The 20,151-nt window shown below is 51.6% G+C and overlaps 1 protein-coding gene across 11 annotated transcripts in view; it reads right to left on the reverse strand.

The window, feature by feature from the left end:
* MPP2 (MAGUK p55 scaffold protein 2) overlaps positions 1–20,151 on the reverse strand; it is a 52,692-nt gene that overhangs the window by 11,634 nt on the left and 20,907 nt on the right. For 3 of the 11 annotated variants that reach the window (XM_078372577.1, XM_035303056.3, XM_078372576.1), the window contains exons 3-4: positions 11,364–11,427; positions 5,873–5,991 (exon numbers count right to left, since the gene is read on the reverse strand). In XM_078372577.1, coding sequence (XP_078228703.1) covers positions 5,873–5,991; positions 11,364–11,427 — 183 coding nt within the window. Of the gene's footprint in view, positions 1–5,872; positions 5,992–7,825; positions 7,979–11,352; positions 11,428–14,033; positions 14,454–20,151 lie in introns of those variants that run through there. The other 8 variants (XM_078372578.1, XM_035303058.3, XM_035303063.3 and 5 more) reach the window with 8 other exon arrangements.

Raw genomic sequence — 20,151 nt, forward strand, 5'->3', positions numbered from 1 at the left:
CTCTAGGACATGTATGATTTATATTTTCAAAAAGAGATCTCTGATCCACTTGGAGTTTATTCTGATATATTATGTGAGGTCTGGATCCACTTTGATATCTTTCAATATGACTTTCCAGACATCCCAATATCATCTATTAAAAATTCACGACTGGGCACAATGGCTCACAACTGTAATCCCAGCACTTTGGGAGGCCAAGGCAGGAAGATCACTCGAGCCCAGGAGTTTGAGACAGCAAAACCCCATCTCCATTTTTATTTTTTTCTTCTTTTTCCTTGTTTTTTTTTTTCTCCCTCTGACTTTCTTTTAATAGCAACCCATCTCCATTTTTAAAATTGTTTTTAATTTTAAAAATTCACAAGAAAACTATTGGTTTTTTTTTTTTTTAGGAGGTGTGAGAATAATAGTGTAACTTTTTTTAAAGAATCCTTTTCAGCTGATAGACATAATCAAACACAGATACAATCTATTATGGCTGAGATCTATTCCAAACAATAGAGGAGAGAGGTAAGGGGGTGAAGGTATGGAGGAAACAAGATAACAAGACTTGTTAAATGCTGAAGTGGGGTGCTGGGTGATGGAGGTTCGGAATATATTTTTAAATTTTTTCATAATAGAAAGCTCGTTTAGCCATGAGATAGTGAGATTTGAATAACACCTCATAGGACTGCTAAGAGGAGTTGGTGAGATGGACACAATGCCTGGCACTCAGCAGGTGCTCAGTCAAGGTCAGATCCTTTCTGCCTTCTCTTTTCCCAAACAGGCCAGGGAACAGCAGCCCACATGGCCCAATCGCCTCCTAAAGCATCCTCTGCCAGGTGGGCAGCATTTTAGACTGACACCCACAGCCTACTGGGGAAACAGATAACTAATGGGGCAAAGGAACAGCACTGGGGACAGGAACAAGCCCCAGAGGGTTGGTCTTCCACAGAGCCCTGTGTGATGTTCAGTCATTTAGCTCGGCCCAGCCCACGGAGCCCCAGAGTGAGGGAGGCGTCCTGGCTCTATTACCCCTGTGCCGGACAATGCTGAGAATCAAAGCCCCAACAACTGAGTTTCAAGAATAAACAAAGGCACTCAGGCAGCAACAAACTCACCATGGCAACCCTTGCATGGCTCTTTTGGGTTAACAGGAGCCAGCTCTGGCCCAGGTGTCCTGATGTGAGCATTAGAGAGGTCCCTCATTTTGACTTTAGCACCATCTGCTCCATGGATGGACGACAAGTTTTCTGAGGAGACGTGTTTGATTGGGGGAAGCCAGGGTGCCTCCTAAGCTGTTTACCTCCCATCTTTAACTCAGTGATATTCCCACCAGGGGCTAATCCATTCCTCCTCCTGTGGCCACCCTGGACATTTTATACCCACAGATGTGAAAACACAGCTCTCCAAGCTCAACCTCACAGCCCAGAGAAAACTCGAAACATTTAATCACTTAAATACAAAACCAACACCTCAGTGGGCTGAACTAAACAGTTGATTGACCAGCACCAAGAACACTCAGCATGTAGCACAATTTGCCACACACTTTTTCGGACTTTCAGAATTGGATGAATCACAATCCTTGGTTCATAACATGTTCTCAACATTGGTTTGTGCGTGGCTTGTGTTAGTATTAACATAGATTTTTTTTTTTTTGAAACTCTGTAGCCCAAGCTGGAGTGCAGTGACACAATCTCGGCTCACTGAAACCGCCGCCTCCCAGGCTCAGGCAATTTTCATGTCTCAGCCTCGAAAGTCTCTGGGACTACAGGCATGCGCCATCACGCCCAACCAATTTTTTGTATTTTAGTAGAGATGGTTTCACCATGTTGCCCAGGATGATCACAAACTCCTGAGCTCAGGCGGTCCACCTGCCTTGGCCTCCCAAAGTGCTGGGATTACAGGCGTGAGCCACCACACCCAGCCTAAATTAGATTTTTTAAAATTATATAACAAGGATCTCAGAGAACCCAACACCCAAACTAAAATACAAAGCTCTTGACAATATCCAACATCTGAGCACATGCCCCACTTACCCTCCCGCCTGCACAAAGCACCATCTTGATTTAGGGTGCTCATCATTGCCTGGCTTCCCTGTTAAAGAGTTTTAATGTGTCTGTATATATTCCACATACTTCTGAAATGAATAGTTATTTTTCCCTTTGTAAAAAAGGGAATCGTGTCTGTCCAAATGCATTTTCTATGACATTAAGAAAAGGGAATCACGATTTTATCCAACCCTGGAACCTGATTTTTTTCAGTTAATATTAAGTGAACAATTATTTCCCTTATTTTTTTTTATTCACTATTTTGCTAAGACTTATCCTTTTTCATATTAAGTGACACATGGCCCAGAACTTGAAGAGTGATTTTAATTTCTGTGGTAGCCATTCATTTCATTCTGCTCTGAAAATCATCCTCAGCAAAGCAGGGCTAAAGCTCACAGTAAACCAGAAGCTTGGATGGGAGACACAGCTAGGCTCACAGTGGAGCCAGCCTGCACTCTGCTGTCTGCTCCCAATCCAGAGCCATAGCAGACTGCAAATACAAACACCACACAGTCATTTCATTGAGAAGGTTTCCCTCCGACCTCCACTTCAACCCCTCTGATCATCACAAAAGACAGGGAATTCCCATCTGAAGCCCTGGTTCATAATTAAATAGTAAAATTAAAAGCTGAAAAATGTCCCCGAGAGTAGTGTGCCAGAAAGTAAAGGAACTGTTTCATCTGAGTTTGACAGATGTGACTTGCTTTAGACAATGGGCCATTAGCAAATGTGAGCAGAGGCTTAGAAAGTGCTTGTGACCGGGGTCTTGGCCTTCCTTGCTGGTGAGACCACCATGTGAAGGAAGCTGAGGAGGAAAGACCACATTGAAAGGGGCCTAGTCATCCCAGACATTGCAGTTTTCCCAGTTAAGACACCAGGTATGTGAGTGAGGCCATCCTGGACCACCCAGCCCCAGCTAAGCAAGCTCAGGCCAGAAGAACCACCCAACCAACCCACAAAATCAGGGAAATTAAATCACAGTTGTTTTAACCCACTACACAGCAGGATGGTTTGTTACACAGCAAAAGCTAACTGATGCACTGGCCTCCTCACCACTACACCCTCTGCTTGTCATGTCCCCTTGTCAGAGCCCCTATCTTAGTTACCTTCCTAGACCTTTATTCTTCTAGGGCCCTGTCTTGCTTTCCCAGCTCTTCCACCCCCGCCTCCCCAGAGAACGAGACTCCTCCCTGCGAACTCCAGTCTAAAGCTAAGATTATAACAACTCTTTCTGAGTCAAAAAGCACTTCCACTTCCATAACCTCCACCTAGCCCCACCATGACTCTGCGGGATAGGTATCATTCTCCCCACTTCTCAAAAGAAATAACCGGGCTGGGGATGGTGGCTCACACCTGTAATCCTAGCACTTTGGGAAGCCAAGGTAGGAAGATCACTTGAGCTCAGGAGTTCAAGACCAGCCTGGGCAACATAGTGAGACCTCATATTTCTTTTAAAATAAATAAATATTATTTTTTTTTAAATCCTCCATAGTGTACCATATAAAGAAAATTTTTTTAATTTAAAAAAAAAAAAAAAGAAGCAACTGAAGCTCAGAGAGGTTGACAGATACATAAAACTCACAAAGCCAGTCAGTGGAATCTTCTGATTCCAAACTCTGTGTTCTTTCTTCTTCATTTCATGTGAATTAGTTCACACGCTGCCTTCACATGCCTCTCAGCTGGCAGATGTCCCCATTAGCAACAATTTTTCTGAATTTCTGAATGTCCCTGACTTGGAGTCCTCACTTTGGCCTTGCCTGCAGCTGGAACACCTGCTGCTGGACCCATGTCACCCCTCCCAGATGCCAGTCACCTGCCAGAGCCGCCACCTGCTGTCTGCAGCCAACCGCCTCGATTTATGATCTCTCTGCTAGACTTGAATTTCCTCAGGGCCTTTAACCCTCTGGGTTTATCCCTTTAGGCCCTGCCCCTCCCAGCCTGGCCCCTCCCACACTGTCTGCCGAATCCCCAGAGAGAGTCAAGCCCAGTTCCAAAGGGTAAGGGAGTGAGGCCAACAGCTACTACATGCGGCTTCAATCTGATTCCATTCCTGTTGGTTTTGGGGCCACTTTGCCAAATCTTTGCGGCTGGATTTGATTAAAGTACTTTGTCTATTAGGTTAGAAATTTGTCTGTGTACACATAATCAATAAAATCGGTGAGAAGGAGGAAGCAGGTCCCAGGAAGCTCTGAGATGCTATCTTTGGTGAGTGGCAAATTTACTTGCAAAGAATCACCCATACAGGGACAAGAAAGAAATGTATGGGTTTTTTTTGTTTGTTTGTTTCAATGAGCTCAGGTAGGCTCCTTCTAGGAGATTCACTTCCTGTTTGTTTCACAACCAGAGGGAGAGAGAAGTCACTGGATTGCCTGAGCCCATTAGCCTCATATTGGGGGTCTCAGAAGGGAAGAAATATCCATACTCTCTTCCACTATGCTCTATGAATCTGGAACCATACCAGGAATTTCTTGGGAAAATCCTGACCAGCTTTTCACCAAAAATGTTTCTAGAGAAGGGAGTTTACTTACAATGTGACACAGCACATTGATTCATTCTCAATTAGTCTTTACTCTGAGGTCCCAGGACTGGGGCATGGTGGGGCCCAGTGAAAGGAAGACAGACTTGGGCTTCAGCAGGAAAACAAACTATTTGGCAGTCCGCTGCCATAATCCCAGCACTGTGCCTGGCACGTGGTGAGTGTGAAATAGGTATTTGTTGAATAGATGGATGGATGGATGGATAGATGGATGAACGAATGAGTGAATGACAGAGCCAGCCAGCAGACCCATCACTAGAGAGCTGTAGAGCAGACTGTCAGGTGGACTGGACCAGAGAGGAGTGCTATCAGGGGGGATTCTGCTTTGAAGGGCATTGGCGAGAGGGTCATCTCACTCAGACTCTGCCATCCCAAAGCGGTCTCACTGTCTCGTTGTGGAGACAACAGCTAACGTACCCAGAGGTGATGTGGTCTCCTAAACCCAACTCTAAAATCAACTTTGGAAAGTTACAGATGTTGAGGTTCAAGACTGTACATACTCATCAATTTCATTACCAAGTTGCCATTCTAGAAAAACCCTCACATGGTGCAGGAGCAGATGGATATGAGGATATTCACTGCAGCACTGTTTTTAAGAGAGCAAAAGCAGCAGTAACACACATCTCTCAGGACGGGAACCAATAAACAAACAGTTCTATTCATATATTAGAACAGGGGTTCTCAACCCCCGGGCCATGAACCAGTACTGGTCCCTGGCCTGTCAGGAACCAGGCGAACAGCAGGAGGTGAGCGAGCATGACTGTCTAAGCTCCACCTCCTGTCAGATCAGCAGCAGCATTAGATTCTCACAGGAGTGTGAACTCTACTGAGAACCAAACATGCTGGGGGATCTAGGTGGTGTGCTCCTTATGAGTCTAACGAATGCCTGATGATCTGAGTGGAACAGCTGCATCCCAAAACCACTCCCCCTCACTCTGATCGGTGGAAAAATGGTCTTCCACAAAACTGGTCCCTGGCAAATGACCTTAGAAAGACACCTACACAAAATGCTCAAAGGCAGGACAAGCAAGATGAACCTAGAGAGTCCCCAACATGTGCATTCTGGCCCCCACCAATCACACACTCTGCAAGCTGGCAGTCCCCAAACATCTGCTCTTGTACTCCCCAGACAGGTGCGGGGGGCAGCCACTCAGGTCCTCACCTGGGCATGATTTTCTCCCACAACCCCCTTCAGGGGGCCTCTTTGCCACATGCCCCATTCCCAGGGCCCTCTGTAGCTAACACCCCATCCCCTACTGCACCTCCCCAGGCACAGTAACCTTGTGCCCACCTCCCTGGAGCACGGTACCTTGGCCAGAGATCTTACTATGGGACTTTCCATAATGCCTCGAAGGAAGATCAGGTCCAGCTCTGCAGCCCCCGTGGCATTGGGGAGGGATCCCAAGTTGTCCAGGACTTGCTGCATGGCTGGGGGAAAGTATGGGCAGTGAGATACACAGGTACCAGCTGGACACAGAAGACCAAAACACACCACAATACCTGCCACTCCCCCTCCCCTATGTCCCACAGAAGACAGCCCCTCCCCAGCAACACTTCCCTTCCTTCCCAGCACAGGCAGCCCAGGGCCTTAAATGCCTGGGACAGGGGTCCTGGGGGAAGGGGACAGTTTCCTTGGCCTGTTCTCTCTACCCTAGGTAATGCCAGTCTGGGCAGGTGGGAGGCTCCAGGCAGCTGGAAGGGACTCTGAGGTGTAGGGAGGGGAGAAAGGGAAGTGGTGTCATGTTCTAGGTCCTGCCCTGCTCCAGAAAACAACAAGCTGCTGGGCGGATCAAGACCCTCCTCTCACAGCCAGGAGTTCAAGACCAGCCTGGGCAACATGGCAAAACCCTGTCTCTACTAAAAGTACAAAAATTAGCTAAGTGTGATGCTGTCGGTCTGTAATCCTAGCTTCTCAGGAGGCTGAGGCAGGAGAATTGCTTGAACCTGTGAGGTAGAGATTGCAGTGAGCTGAGATCATGCTACTGCACTCCAGCCTGGGCCACAGAGCAAGACTGCCTCAAAAAAAAAAAAAAAAAAGGAAAGAAAGAAAACTGCAAGCTCCTCACCCAACCTCTAGATGGGCTGAAATCCAGGACTCAGCCACCTGCACCTGGCAGGCTCAAGGATGAGACAGACAGTACTTGGAGCAAGTCCCTGAGTACAGGCTCAGAGTCAAGCAGGTAGCCTCACAGGAGGCCGGGCCTGCACAGCATCCAGTGTAAGCACCACCAGTTCCCTATGACACCACCCAAGTCCTTGTCCCTCACTGGCCTCAGTCTTTCCCACCTGTAAAATGGATGGGTTGGGCTAGATGATGCCTACAGTCCCTTCAGCTCTGAGTGACAATGATCCATAATCACTGAGAAATTAGCATGATGATAGGAAGCCAAAGCTGAGGCCTGGAACACGGGCAGGAGCTAGGGAAACAGGCACTGGGGGCCTGGAATGGCTGTGGGCACCCAAAGGCCGAAGTCACATCAAGCCATCACTGGGATAAGCAAACTCTCAGCCCAGAATGGGACAGAACCAAGGACATGGTAACACCTGTAGCTGGGCCACAACAACGGCCCCCAAGATCTGAGGTGGGGACTGCCTTCACTCACTGGCAGAGGTGGGAGTTCCAGGATGTGGCAAGTTCTGGGGAAAGGAAGCGAGAAGCAGAATGTGCCCAGCTGGGGGCAGAGATGGGCAAGGGGTATCATTACTCTGCCACCCTGCCGCCCATGCCTACATCTGCATAACAGCACCCAAGCCATGGAGGATGGGGGAAGATGCACCCCCTGCCACCTCTCAACGCTCTTGTCAGTGTTCCCCTCCTCCAGGAAGAACAGGAGTGGGGAGGAGGGGGCACTGGAGCTGGAGGTGGCAGAGATGGTTCAGGGACTTCTGGACTCCCATCTCCTTCTTCCTACTGTTTCCTGCCTTCTCCAGAAAAAAAGTCCAAGCTTGCCCTCCAGACCCACCCCTCTTGCCCAGGCCAGGGCTTGGCATGGGTCAGAGGCCTGCGAGGCCCTCAGTGGGCTCTGAAAGAGGCCAGGGTAGGGACCCTTCCCTCCCTGCCAGGGTATGCCGGATTCCCTCCGTCAATCATCCAGGGGAGGACTGAGCAAAGGAAGTCGGTGCCCTCTGCCCAGGACAGCTCTCCAGAAGGTGCCCTCAGATGACCGCTCCCAGGCCACCCTCCCCAGATGCCCAACTCTGCTGGAGGAGGGTAGGCTAAGGGGCCAGCTGCCCCGCCTCCATCCGGCTTTCCCTTCCCTACCTTCCCTCTGGAGCTCTGCTTCCTCAGAAGAGCCCAGGGATATACCCTCCAAGGAGGCCCCGCTGCCTGGGCTGCCTGCCATGGCGGCCCCAGCCCCGGGGACTCCCGAAGTAGCCTCCACGCCGCCTTCTGCTGCCTCCCTAGCCAGAGGCTGGCCGCGCTGGAGAAGGCGGGACTCGGGAGAGAGCCCTCTGAGGAACCAGCCAATGACAAGGCTCAGCAGCTGTGACCACCTTGCTGATTGGCTGAAGCCCCGACTAGCGCAGCAGGGTGCAGAGCAGGCGGTAACCCGGGTGGGAGAAGGGTGGTGGGAGGGAGCCCTAGTCCCACAGATGGCCCGATCCCCAGCATGTCAGTGTCGGTGACGATGGGGAGGAGGCGGCTAACAGGAGGTTTTGGGGAGGGCGTAGGCATAGCATGCTGCCCCTTCAAGACTGGCGAGGCATCCTGAGACCCTCCCCTCACAGCCAGCTTCAGAAACCTGAGGGAGAAAAGTCTTGACCTATCTTGTTCCTGCCCCCTCTTTTCTAGAAGTCTCTTCTCTAATACACCCTGGAGTATAGAGGGCATGCTGCCTCCTCCCCATGTCTTCTGCCCTCTGCTCTGTCCCCTCTCCAGGCCCTGTTTCGTTGACAGTGATCACTCAGTCGAAGAAGTCCCCAAGAAGGACTCAGCCTTCCACCGGAGGCAGCCTCACTGGTGTGTGGGGCAAATACCTCAAGCCCAAATGCCTCCCCGCACCCGCCCAAGGTCAGCCACTGGAAGGCAGGGTACGTGGGGGAGGTGGCATCGCTGTGGGTAGGGGCGGTGCCCCAGCCCTACTGACCCCTCACCTCACAGCAGCTTTTCCCCCTCCCCCATCTCCCATGAGCTCTTCCCCTTGACAAAGGGGGTGATGCCCAGGAAGCAAGTCAGGCATCTTGGAACTCAGTTCCCCAGAAAGGAAATGTGAGGGCACATTTGCACACAGGAAAATGTGTTGGCAGAAGGGAGGCACTCAGCTCCAGCCAGGTGCCCCCATTCCTCTGAGATCTTGTGCCCATGAGACCACCACCAGGGTACTGCAGCCTCCACTCAGCCATACCCTGAGGAGTGGCACCAGGTTGCATTGCACCCCTGGTTGCCATGGCAGCAGGATTATAACACCAGGACAGTAAGCCAGGGATGGAGGAGAGATTTAAAGGGACAGCTCCATCTGAAAGCAGCCCTATATCCCAACCTTGATCCAAAGAAGGGAGGAAGTCTGATGACAGGGGAAGAGGGAGCAAGGCTGCAGGTCAGGAGATGCCTGGGACAGGATCTCCAAGCTCTCAGCCCAGTGCCATTGCCCATTCATCTCCCAACCCTCAGGAAAAGGGTCCCTGACTTTACCCAAAGTAGGTATGGGGTCTCCCTGCAAGAGGAATACACCCATACCCTTTCCTGCCCTTCAAACAGCCATACCGACCCATGGGGAACGGCAGAAAAAAGACCTTGCCCTTTGCAGAGTCCAAGGCAGGGGACTCCCAGCGAAGGAGGAGGGAAGGGAAGCCTGAACTCAGAGACAAGAACACAGCTGTCTTTCTGTCCTGTGAGAAGTATAATGACTACCAGATAAGAAGGGGCACAACCCACCATTAGATTTTTGAGGCTGGGAGCTAATATAGCTCAGCATAGGACATAGGCTGCCCAAAGGAAGAGAAACACGTACTTCTTCCTTTGATTATGAGAAGCCAGAAGCAGAACAACATGAAGGGGAGCAGGAGCCCCAGGAGTCCTTTGAGGAAACAGACCCCACCTCCACACCCCAAGGCTCCACTCCCTGTCCCCATCCTCCACCCCCAACCCCTATACTCCCATCGAGTGGCCTGCAACAAGAAAGCCAAATTGCTGGGCCTGCTCCTCCCTCTACAACCCAGCCAGGCACTATTAATGGGTTTACTGGGCAGCCCCGGATGGAGAGGCCATTAAGCACAGGCTCAGGGGTGGGTTTAATTAACCCCTAAGCAGCTTACAGAGGGGCTGAGGCAGACTGAAAGAGGTGGGGAGATCCCAGGGGGCCCAGCAGGCTGGACAGGAGATGGGGGACTGAGCCCTCCAATGCTGCAGAAGCTGGGGACATTGGTGCCATTCCTCCACTGCAAGAAGAGGCCTTTCCTGGACAAGTGCATCACAGTTTAGGCTCTGGTTCACTCACTTCACCATCTCAGAGTAGAGGGACAGGGAAATCATTCTAACCAAAGTGGCAGCCCTGGAACCTCTTGCAGAGGCATTAGCAGGGCCTAGAGCAAGGGAAGGAGTTTCGTGGGAGGGAGGCATCCAGGCAGGGGGAAGTTCAGACAACTCCGAGAAGAACCAGAGCAATTCCCAGCTGCCCAGCCCTCAGAGGGCCTCTAGCACAGAGAACTTAACCTTGTGGGGTCCTGCGTGCACTGCCGGAGTCCATGAGCCCCTGGAGTGGAATGCAGCTTTTGTGCATGGATGCATATGTCTATGATGAGGGCTCACTGCTGTCAACAGATTCTCAGTGGCTCAGGACCAATAGAAGTTAAGAAAAGTCCGGGTATGGTGGCTGATGCCTGTAATCCCAGCACTTTGGGAGGCCGAGGCAGGTGGATCACCTGAGGTCAGGAGTTCATGACAGCCTGGCCAACATGGCAAAACCCATCTCTACAAAAATACAAAAATTATCCAGGCATGATGGCAAGCATCTGTAATCCCAACTACTCAGGAGGCTGAGGAGACTTGCTTGAACCCAGGAGGCAGAGATTGCAGTGAGCCAAGCTTGCACCACTGCACTCCAGCCTGGGCTAAAGAGCCAGACCCTGTCTCAAAAACAACAACTCAGTGTCAGTGACAGCAATGGCAACATAATAATTATGACTATTCTTAAAAGTAACATGCTCTCCCCTGTTATAGCCTTTGCGTCTCACCAACAGGTTAAGCAGTTTGCTCCTGAGGCTTCGCTAGTTTGTCTGGGTGGCCCACTCCCTTGTCCTAATGCCTCCTACGGAGCCATGCCCAGGTATCCCGACCTGGTATTCTCATTCCTTCACTCACAGCTTCCTAAGCCCCAGCATCCCCTGTCCACCTCTGGCACATGCTGGTCTAGGGGTCAGCGACTATGAATTTCTCAGTCCCAGGCTGTGCTGCTATAATCCCTCCACCCCCAAGCCATTCACCAAGGCCCAGCTCCCAGGCCACCTCCTAAAGGCCTGGTCCCATGCCACTGCCCTCCAGCAAAAGCGTAGGTCATCTCTGGAGCATGCACCCCCTGCCCTCCAGGGAGGTGGGTTGTGTTGCATCTCCAGCCCTACACTGGAGCAGGTATGGGTCTTATTCCTCCTCTTCTCCGGTCCAGCACAGGAACCCACACAGAGGAGATGGCCACAGCAGATGCCAGAAGGAATGGCTCAGTGGTAGGGTAGAACACCAGTGGAGCCGGCTGGTTCTTACCTAGAGCTGTGCAAGTGCCTGGCTGCTGCTCCCCATCCCCTAAGTCCTCACCTTGCATCCTCTGAAGCTCCGAAATAAGCTAACATCCTCACCCGCTTCTTACCAGACTCAGAGTTGGTGGCGGCGACCGGCATGGTGAAGGAGGTGAGGGCTCTGAAACGTCTCTCCTGGAAAGGGGAGAGAGGAGGATGAGTGGGTACAAGGGCAAAGCAACGAGGAAGGGAATATGAAGGGCCTCCCCTTCAGAACCAGTCAGCAAGGTAGGGGAGAAGGTGATGCCCAGAAGGTGGGGACTGGAGAACAACAATGATTCCAACAGTCCTGGGAAGCAGGAAGAGCAGGTATTACGTGCCTATTTCCCTGAGGAGGAGGAGACCAGGGAGGATCAGAGAGGTTAACTGATTTGCCCAAGGTCATGAAGCTAATAAGGAGAGCTAAAAAGAAAATCCAGGTTTTATGACTCAAAAAATAAGTATATAAATAGTTTCTGGCTGCTGTCTTTTTTTAAGAGGGAATGAGAATTTTTAGAGGATAAGAACAGAATTTGGCAGAGCAAGGTGGCTTACACATATAATCCCAGTACTTTAGGAGGCTGAGGCAGAAGAATCACTTGAGCCCAGGAGTTTGAGACTCACCTGGGCAACAAGGCAAGACTCCCATCTCTACAAAAAAGTTAAAAATTATCTGGGTGTGGTGGTGCGCACCTATGATCCCAGCTACTTGGGAGGCTGAGGCAGGGAATCTCTTGAACTCAGGAAGTCGAGGCTGTGGTGAGCAATGATTGCACCACTGCACTCCAGCCTGGGCAATAAATCGAGAACCTGTCTCAAAAAAAAAAAAAGTCATTTAAAAAATAATAAAAGAGTCCAGAATTTGAGCCAAAGTAGAAAAGATGAATACTCCCAGGCTGTAGGTTTCATGACAGCCAGAACCACATTGATTTTATTTGCTCTGGAACCCGAGCCTACCAAAGCATAGATGTTCCACAGACATTTATCTGGGGGCTGACAGAAGTGATATGTACCTCTCCATGGCCCCTCTGGCTTGCTCTCTCTCCCCTCTCCCCTTCTCGGCTCAGAGCTGGCACAAGGAGAGCAAGTGCTCTGGGCAGAGCCAGGAATGGTGTCTACGGCCCTAGTTTCCACTCCAGGGCCTCTCGAGACTAGGAGTGGCCCCCTCGTTTTCCCAGGAAAGGGCAGGGGGTTAACCCCCCACCCTTCTTCCCTTTGCTTTCCTGGGCATGTGCTGCTGGATAAAACCCTAATTCCCAGTTGCCATGACAACAGGAGGCAGTGGCTCACAGCAGGGGTGGGGAGTTGGGGGAAGCATCTGGCAGTGCCCACTTTAGGACTGAATGCCTACTGAGTTCTGGGGGTGGGGGAACCACAGCAACTCCACCTCCCCTCAAATAAGAGTCTTCCCAGAGGACTAGCACCTGATTTCAATAAAACGCTCCCTTGCTCCCATTCCCCTCTCAGGCCTGAGCTGGTCACCTGAGCTCAGGTGACAGAAATTACAAAAGTGAAGGGGATGGCTCCCCTTCCTCCCGGCTCTGCCCCTGAGGAAATGGAAGAAAGGTTCTTAGGGAGAGGAAGGGCATCCCTATTCAAGCTACACCCAGCCTGGAAGAAATGCCCAGATCCATTGTGCTGGTCCATGGCCCTGGTGCCATCCCTAATGTCCCCGTTCCTAGAGAGCAGGCCTCCACCTCCCAGGCCTCGAAGACCTGGAGCCTTCTCCTGGCTGGCGCTGCGCTCCCTCATAGGGTCAGAGGAGAGACTCCAGAAGTCCTTCTTCCCTAGAGTGTGGAGGGCGGGAAGAGGCAGGAAGAATCCTGTATGAAATCCCTGCGCTCAGAAGTCTTGCCCAGCCAGCCTGGGTTTTCTCCCTGGGGAGTCGGTTCCCAAGGCATCGGCTAGCTCTGCTCCCCCAGGTCAGCCCAAGCCTCTGAGAGGGCGGGGCCTGGCTGTGCCCACAGGAGAACGGCAGTGCCAGGCAAGCTAGCTTGGCTCCGTGCCAAGGTCCTGCACCCAGGAAGACATCTGGGAACCTGCACCTCGGCTTCCAACAGCCTGGGCCCAGATGCCCGCTCAGCTTTGCCTCAGAGATACCCACATCGCCCAAAGTGTCCGTAGGCGGTGCGGGCCAGCAGTGAAAGGGAGAGGTTTCCTCCAACCTTCCACCCATCGCTCCATCCACACACATACAAAGAGGTGTGGAGGAGAAAGGTCTGACAAAGGCGCTTTGGAGAGCGAGAGGTCGCGGGGAGGGCTGGACAGAACTGAGAGCCAGAAGTTGGGGTCGAAAGGCCGGGCAGACGTGCTCGCTCGGACAATCAGATCACCCCTGCCCCAACGGACCCAGTCCTAACACTCTGGGCGCTAGGACCTGGGGGAGGGGGGCGTGTTATGAGCTATCAAAGAAGGCTCTCTGCTCGAGCGCCCGCCGGAGACCAGGGATGAGGTCACTAAATTACTGCCCCTCCCCCGCCAACCCCCACCCCGTCCTCATCCCCCCCACGCCCCCAACTTAATTGACCTAACTTTCTAACCCTGGCACCGGTCCCCTCCCAAGTCTCCAGACCCTAACCCTGGCTTCCGACTCGCCCCGCTACAGCCTGGGAATCAGGAGAAGCAGTGCACCCCCTTCTGCGGACCCCTCCCAGGGAAGACTGTGGTGCTGGCCGCCTAGGGGGACCAGGGGACCACCGGAACCCAGCGCAACCTCTGTCTCGCTCCCCAACCCCCGGAAGCGCTAACAGCACGGTTCTTACGTAATGCTGGGCTTCCAAGTACCCCCAACCCGCACAGCCTCCGGGGAGGCCGCACGGATACCGGGGCCCCGCGCAGCTCACCACCTCGGTGCCCGAAGCCACTTTGGCACCCCTACCGCAGGGGCGGGAGCCAGCGTCAATGGCAGCGGGGCTTGGTTCTCCCAACCGGCACCCCAGAAAGAGGGCCTGGGGGCAGGGGTGGGAGGAGAAGGAAGGAAGGGGCTGGGTGAAAAGGGCTTATGGAGTTTAAACCCAGAGAATAGGGTCCCAAGTGCCCCGCCAGGACGAAAAGGAGGTGGAGGTCTTGGGGTGGGTGCTGGCCCGGGGGCCGGGGGACGCCTACCTGCGCCCCGGGGAGCCCCTAGCTCCGGGCGGCTAGGGCGCAGCGGGCAGCTCCGCGTTTATTGCTTGTCAATCTCTAGCCCGGCTCTTAAAGCGGCGAGGCCTCTCCGCGAGGGGGCGGAGGCCCAGAGGAGAGGAGAGGAGAGGAGAGGAGAGGAGAGGAGAGGAGAGGGGAGGGGAGGGGAGGGGAGGAGGACGCGGAGGCTGGCACAACTCGGAGTTAGTAGGCTTTCCCAGCAGCTGGTAGGGGGGCAGTCAGGTACTGCTTTGGGAGGCACCGCACAGACCACGACCCCCTGCTGGCTTCCCACTCGGGGAGGCAGGGCTGGTATTGGTACCCGCTGGTGTCCCTCGGCTCCCAAGGATCTCTTAAAAGGGCGATGGTGAAAATGCCGAAGGAGACCGGCTTGATTACTCCGCCCACCCCTCTTGGCTTAGACCCGCGTTCTATTTCCAGGCGTGCCTCACCTTTCCTCGTTAGCCTGCTTCCGTATTGAGAAAAGGAACAGGAGGACTTTAGAGAGACTCCCAGAAAGTAGGATACCAGCCCCAGAAGGCCTCGGAGTCAGGGGCAGCTTTTAAGGACTCGGAGGGTGGATATCTGGATCCCAGACTTTCTAGAAAATTTGCAAAAAAGAGGAAATGTCTTTGTGAAAGGATTCAGACCCTATTTTAGGCCCAAGTGAGGAAGGCCTGGTCCATTTCCCTGTCTAAGGAATAAAGAAGTAACTGGCTAGCCTTCCTCAGAGTCCCATCCCAAGAAGTAAATAAAGGGTTAAACCCACTGGCCCGCCTTCACCCAGCCTCCCGCTCCACCCAAGACCTGCTAGTAAAAGATACTGAGCCTCCAAATACCGGAGGCTCTGGGCAGTGCGCCGAGCTTTTGGGGACAGCTACACTTCTCCCCCGACCTCGGCGTTCCGCCACCCAGTCCAGTTGCCTCCAACAAATTGCGGAGATCACCCCCTTCCTTGCTCATTGGATTCCTAAGATCATAAATGAACTGCATCTTTGGCCCAGCGCTGTGGCTCACTTCTGTAATCCCAACACTTGGGGAATCCGAGGTGGGAGCACTGATTGAGCCTAGGAGATCGAGACTAGTGTGAGCAACAAAAAATAAAATAAATTAGCTGGGCGTGGTAGCGCGCCTGTAGTCCCAGCTACTAGGGAAGCTGAGGTAGAAGGATCCCTTAAACCCAGAAGGTCGAGGCTGCAGTGAGCCAAGATTGCAACACCGCACTCCATCCTGGGCAAGAGAGTGAGACCCTGTCTCAAAAGAAACAAAAACAGAAGAAATGAATTACATCCTGGAAACTTGCTTGGATATCTCAGAAATGGAAATCTATCCTGGAAGCAGGGGACTGGTCCCTGGTTCCAAGACTCAGCTGTCCCCTGAGCTCCAAAGGTATAAGTTTGGATATAGGGAAAAACCACAGAGGCAGCCAAACTGCTGAAAACCACATTGTTTAGGTGCAGCAGGCTTCTACTGAGAGGAGAAAGTCAGCGACCCCAGATAGCTTTGACAGGAATTGCAAGCTTTGGTCTCTAACCAAAGAGGGTTCCTGTAGCTCTCTTCTCTGCCTGCAAGCTAGAAAATCCTTCTAATTGAATTCAGGAAAAGAGTTCCCCTTTCCATTATAAAGGCTACCCTCCACTCTCACCTGTCTACCCCTGAGCTGGGAATCACTCAGCTATTTGTATTTGGAAAGAGGAGGGATCTTGAATCTCTACAAAATATTAATTACTTCTCAATCAGGCAATTATTAGCTCTATAGCAACCCACAGCAGCCTTCCATTCCATTTAGGATCCTCAGGACAGGCTGGGATCTCAGATTCTAGCCCACCTGGGGAGGTGGAGCCCAACTCATTACTCTTAGCCGCTGCCCCGCTGCATTAGTCAGTCAACAAGTATCTCTCTGATAAGGGCCTTGCAGAATGCCAGCCTCTCACATCTGTTCAGAACCTTACAATTGACAAATTGTTTAATTCTCACAACAGCCCTGTGCAGTTACACAATGAGAAGAAACATTTCTTGATGTAGAATAGGATGCTCCTGTTCCGTGCCAGGCAAGGTACCACTTTCTGTGATACTGCGATAGATAAGGGCCCTGACTTCCTAGAGTTCACAGTCTGGGGCTGAAGTCAGGAAGGGGTGTGTTACATAGATACAAACAGCGCCTCCTGGTAGCACAGTTGAATGCCATAATAAAGATGCAGTGTGTCCTAAGCTGTTTCCCCAAAAGAATGGGGGTGCTAATGGTTGGGAATGGAGTAGCTGGGAAGGGAAGCAGGTTTGAGGGTCTGCAATGCATCTCTTAGCAGTTAAGGGCTGCCCATCCGCCCCAAGAGGGGAATAAGTCCTCCTCTGGGGTCTGTAGTTAGCTCCGCCTTCCCTCCCTGCCTCAGCCTCAGAGGTCATAAGGGTGCAGGTGGTATCTCTCCTTCACCCTAAATCAAGGTTCTCCCGTTGTCGTGTTCAGCCCAGACCAGAGCTTTGGGAGTCAAGGCGCAGAGAGAAATAAAACTCAAGAGTGTTGTAAATGCCCAGCAGACACGGCTTTGCACTGAGTGATGTTGCACTTCCTATAATGACCAGCAGGGGCCACCAACAGCCAATCCCAGTCCATCTATATGCACCCTCTAGGGTGCTTCCCCTCTACACCTGCAACTCGCCAGAGCGTAGTTCTGGAAACCTTTTCTAGGGACTACTCAGTTTAAAAAAAAAAAAAAAAAAAAGACGAGCCAGGTGCCATGGCTCACGCCTGTAATCCCAACACTTTGGGAGGCTGAGGCGGGCAGATCACTTGAGGTCAGGAGTTCACGACCAGCTTAGCCAACATGATGAAATCCCATCTCTACTAAAAATACAAAAGTTAGCCGGGTATGGTGGCATGCGCCTGTAATTCCAGCTACTCGGGAGGCTGAGGCAGGAGAATCACTTGAACCCGGGAGTCAGAGGTTGCAGTAAGCCGAGATTGGGCCACTGCACTCTAACCTGAGTGAGACTCTATCTCAAAAAAAAAAAAAAAAAAAAAGTAGAGCCCTCATGGACTATATAAAATTATATAAACATTTGCCTATAAACTATGTTTATGTTATTCAATTTATTAGTATGCATATTAGAAATCACACACACATAGTGATTACTTTTTTTATTTATTTATAAATATATTTTGAGACAGGGTCTTACTCTGTTGCGCAGGCTGGAGTGCAGTAGTGCAATCATGGCTCACTGCAGCCTGGACCTCCCAGGCTCAAGTGATCCTCCTGCCTCAGCCTCCAGAGTAGCTGGGACCATAGGTGCATGCCACCACACCTGGCTAATTTTTATAAATTTTTTGGTAGAGATAGGGTCTTGCCATGTTGCCCAAGCTGGTCTTAAACTCTTGAGCTCAAGTGATCCACTTGCCTCAGCCTCCCAAAGTGCTGGGATTACAGGTGTGAGCCACTGCACCAGGCCAGGATTGATTTTTTTTTTTTAATTGGAGGATGTCCATCTTAAATATTTTTTAAGATGTCACCAGGCTGGAGTGCAGTGGTACAATCTCGGCTCACTGCAACCTCCACCTCCCCAGTTCAGGCGATTCTCCTGCCTCAGTCTACCGAGGAGCTGGAACTACAGGGGCATGCTACCATGCACAACTAATTTTTTTGCATTTTTAGTAGAGATGGGGTTTCACCATGTTAGCCAGGTCTTGATCTCCTGACTTCGTGATCCACCCGCCTCAGCCTCCCAAAGTGCTGGGATTACAGGTGTGAGCCACTGTGCCTGGCCCAGGATTAATTTTTTTTTTCAGCACTTATGTACAAGATAATTTTTTAAACTATAAATAGAAATTCCAATTTTGTCTTCCCATACTCAAAAGAACCATCTTGCACACCCCAGGTGCACTCCCACTTTGGAAACCACTGTTCTAACGGAAAAAGCTGGGCCGCCTCCCTAGTCTGCACCTTAAGAGGGCATCCAGACAGGAATGGATCCAGACAGCTTTGCCTTCCCACCGGGACTAAACCAAGGCCTCTGTGCCTTTTGCTTGCCACACAACCTCAAGACAGAGATTGAAACCCCCTCCACCACTCCCACTACCACCAGCCAGCCACACACCAGCCTGGCCTGCACTCATGTGAGATTGTCTTTCTGGAGGACAGAGACCCAAAACGTCTCTGGGGAGCCCCATCTGTTCCGCCACCTGGCCCAACAATGGCACTTTGCCTTGCCTCCTGATTTTACTCTGCCCACCTCCCCATTGGGGTGGGAAATTCTGAGAACCATACAATTTTGTGTTGAAATCCTGGCTCTGCCATTTCATGTGTATGTCTTAGGCCAGTTAAATAACCTTGCCAAGCCCCAATTGCCTTATCTGTACAACGGGGATAACAACTTTGGGAGAGGATGAAGGTAGAGTGACTGCCACTTGCCAGGCACATAGAAGGTGTTCCATAAACACAGTTCCCTTCTGGGAGTAGGTCTAGGCAGGCTCTAGCTAGGTGCCAGCGGCTGTGGGTGGTTGGTCCTTATCTCTGGCTGTCTGATGTGTCCTGGCTGACCTCAGGTTCTCCTGGGGAAGGCAGGCTCCACCCCAGGGCTTCTGGAGCCACAGGTATGTTACAGATAGCATGTCCTCTTCTCGATGCCCACACACTCTTTGTGGCCACCTTGCCCACATCCGTCTGTGCCACCCACTTATCCTCCTCTCCCTCCACTGCCTCCACTGAAGTGCCAAGGACTTTGATATGGGCACCATGTAAGGGGCCAGGAACAGGTGGCCCATCGCCAAAGTGGGGAAGAGCTTGCAAAAGTCGGTGCATGGGGCTGTGGGGTGTGTGCCTGTAGTACCAGCTACTCAGGAGGCTGAGGCAGGAGGATCCCTTAAGCCCAGGAATTCAAGACCAGCCTGGGCAACATAGTGATACCCCAATCTCTCATAATAGTAATAATAATAATTTTTTTAAGGCTGAGTTTTGCTCTCCTTGCCCAGGCTGGAGTGCAATGCCGTGATCTTGGGTCACTGCAACCTCCACCTCCTAGTTTCAAGCAATTCTCCTGCCTCAGCCTCCCGAGTAGCTGGGATTACAGGCACATGCCACCATGCCTGGCTAATTTTGTATTTTTAGTGGAGACAGGGTTTCTCCACGTTGGTCAGGCTGGTCTGGAACTCCTGTCCTCAGGTGATCCGCCCACCTCAGCCTCCCAGTATTGGGATTACAGGCATGAGCCACTGTGCCCAGTCAACAATAATAATTTTTAAAAGTCAGTGCAGAGCCTGGGAGTAGGGGGAGTGCTGCTACCCACCCCAATAACCCAATGTCTATTGCCCCACAAGCCAACCATAATATGAAGTGTCCCTATAGTCCCTGGACAGGGCAGAGATTGATGGCGGGTAGGTGTGAGAGTACAGGAAGCTTCTGGACAGTAGGAGCGGGGAGGGAACCAAAGCAGAAAGCAGACCCAGTTAGATGCACTGGGGACCACGTGAGGCACTTGAGCTGCTCTTTGAAGACAGAAAGAAAGGTCAGAGGAGGGTCCCCACTTAAACTGGTGACCTGGAGGAGAGCTGCACACACACATACATACACCATGCATGCGTGCACACTCACATATACAGACACACAGATATACACACTCACACTCACATATACACACATATATACCTACACACTCATGTACTCACATGCACACACATGCACCCAGAGACACACCCACACACTCACATATACACACATACACATGTACACCTACACAGTCACATATACACAAGACACACTCAGACACACA

This window comes from Callithrix jacchus, chromosome 5, assembly GCF_049354715.1.
Source record: "Callithrix jacchus isolate 240 chromosome 5, calJac240_pri, whole genome shotgun sequence".
NCBI classification, from domain to species: Eukaryota; Metazoa; Chordata; class Mammalia; order Primates; family Cebidae; genus Callithrix; species Callithrix jacchus.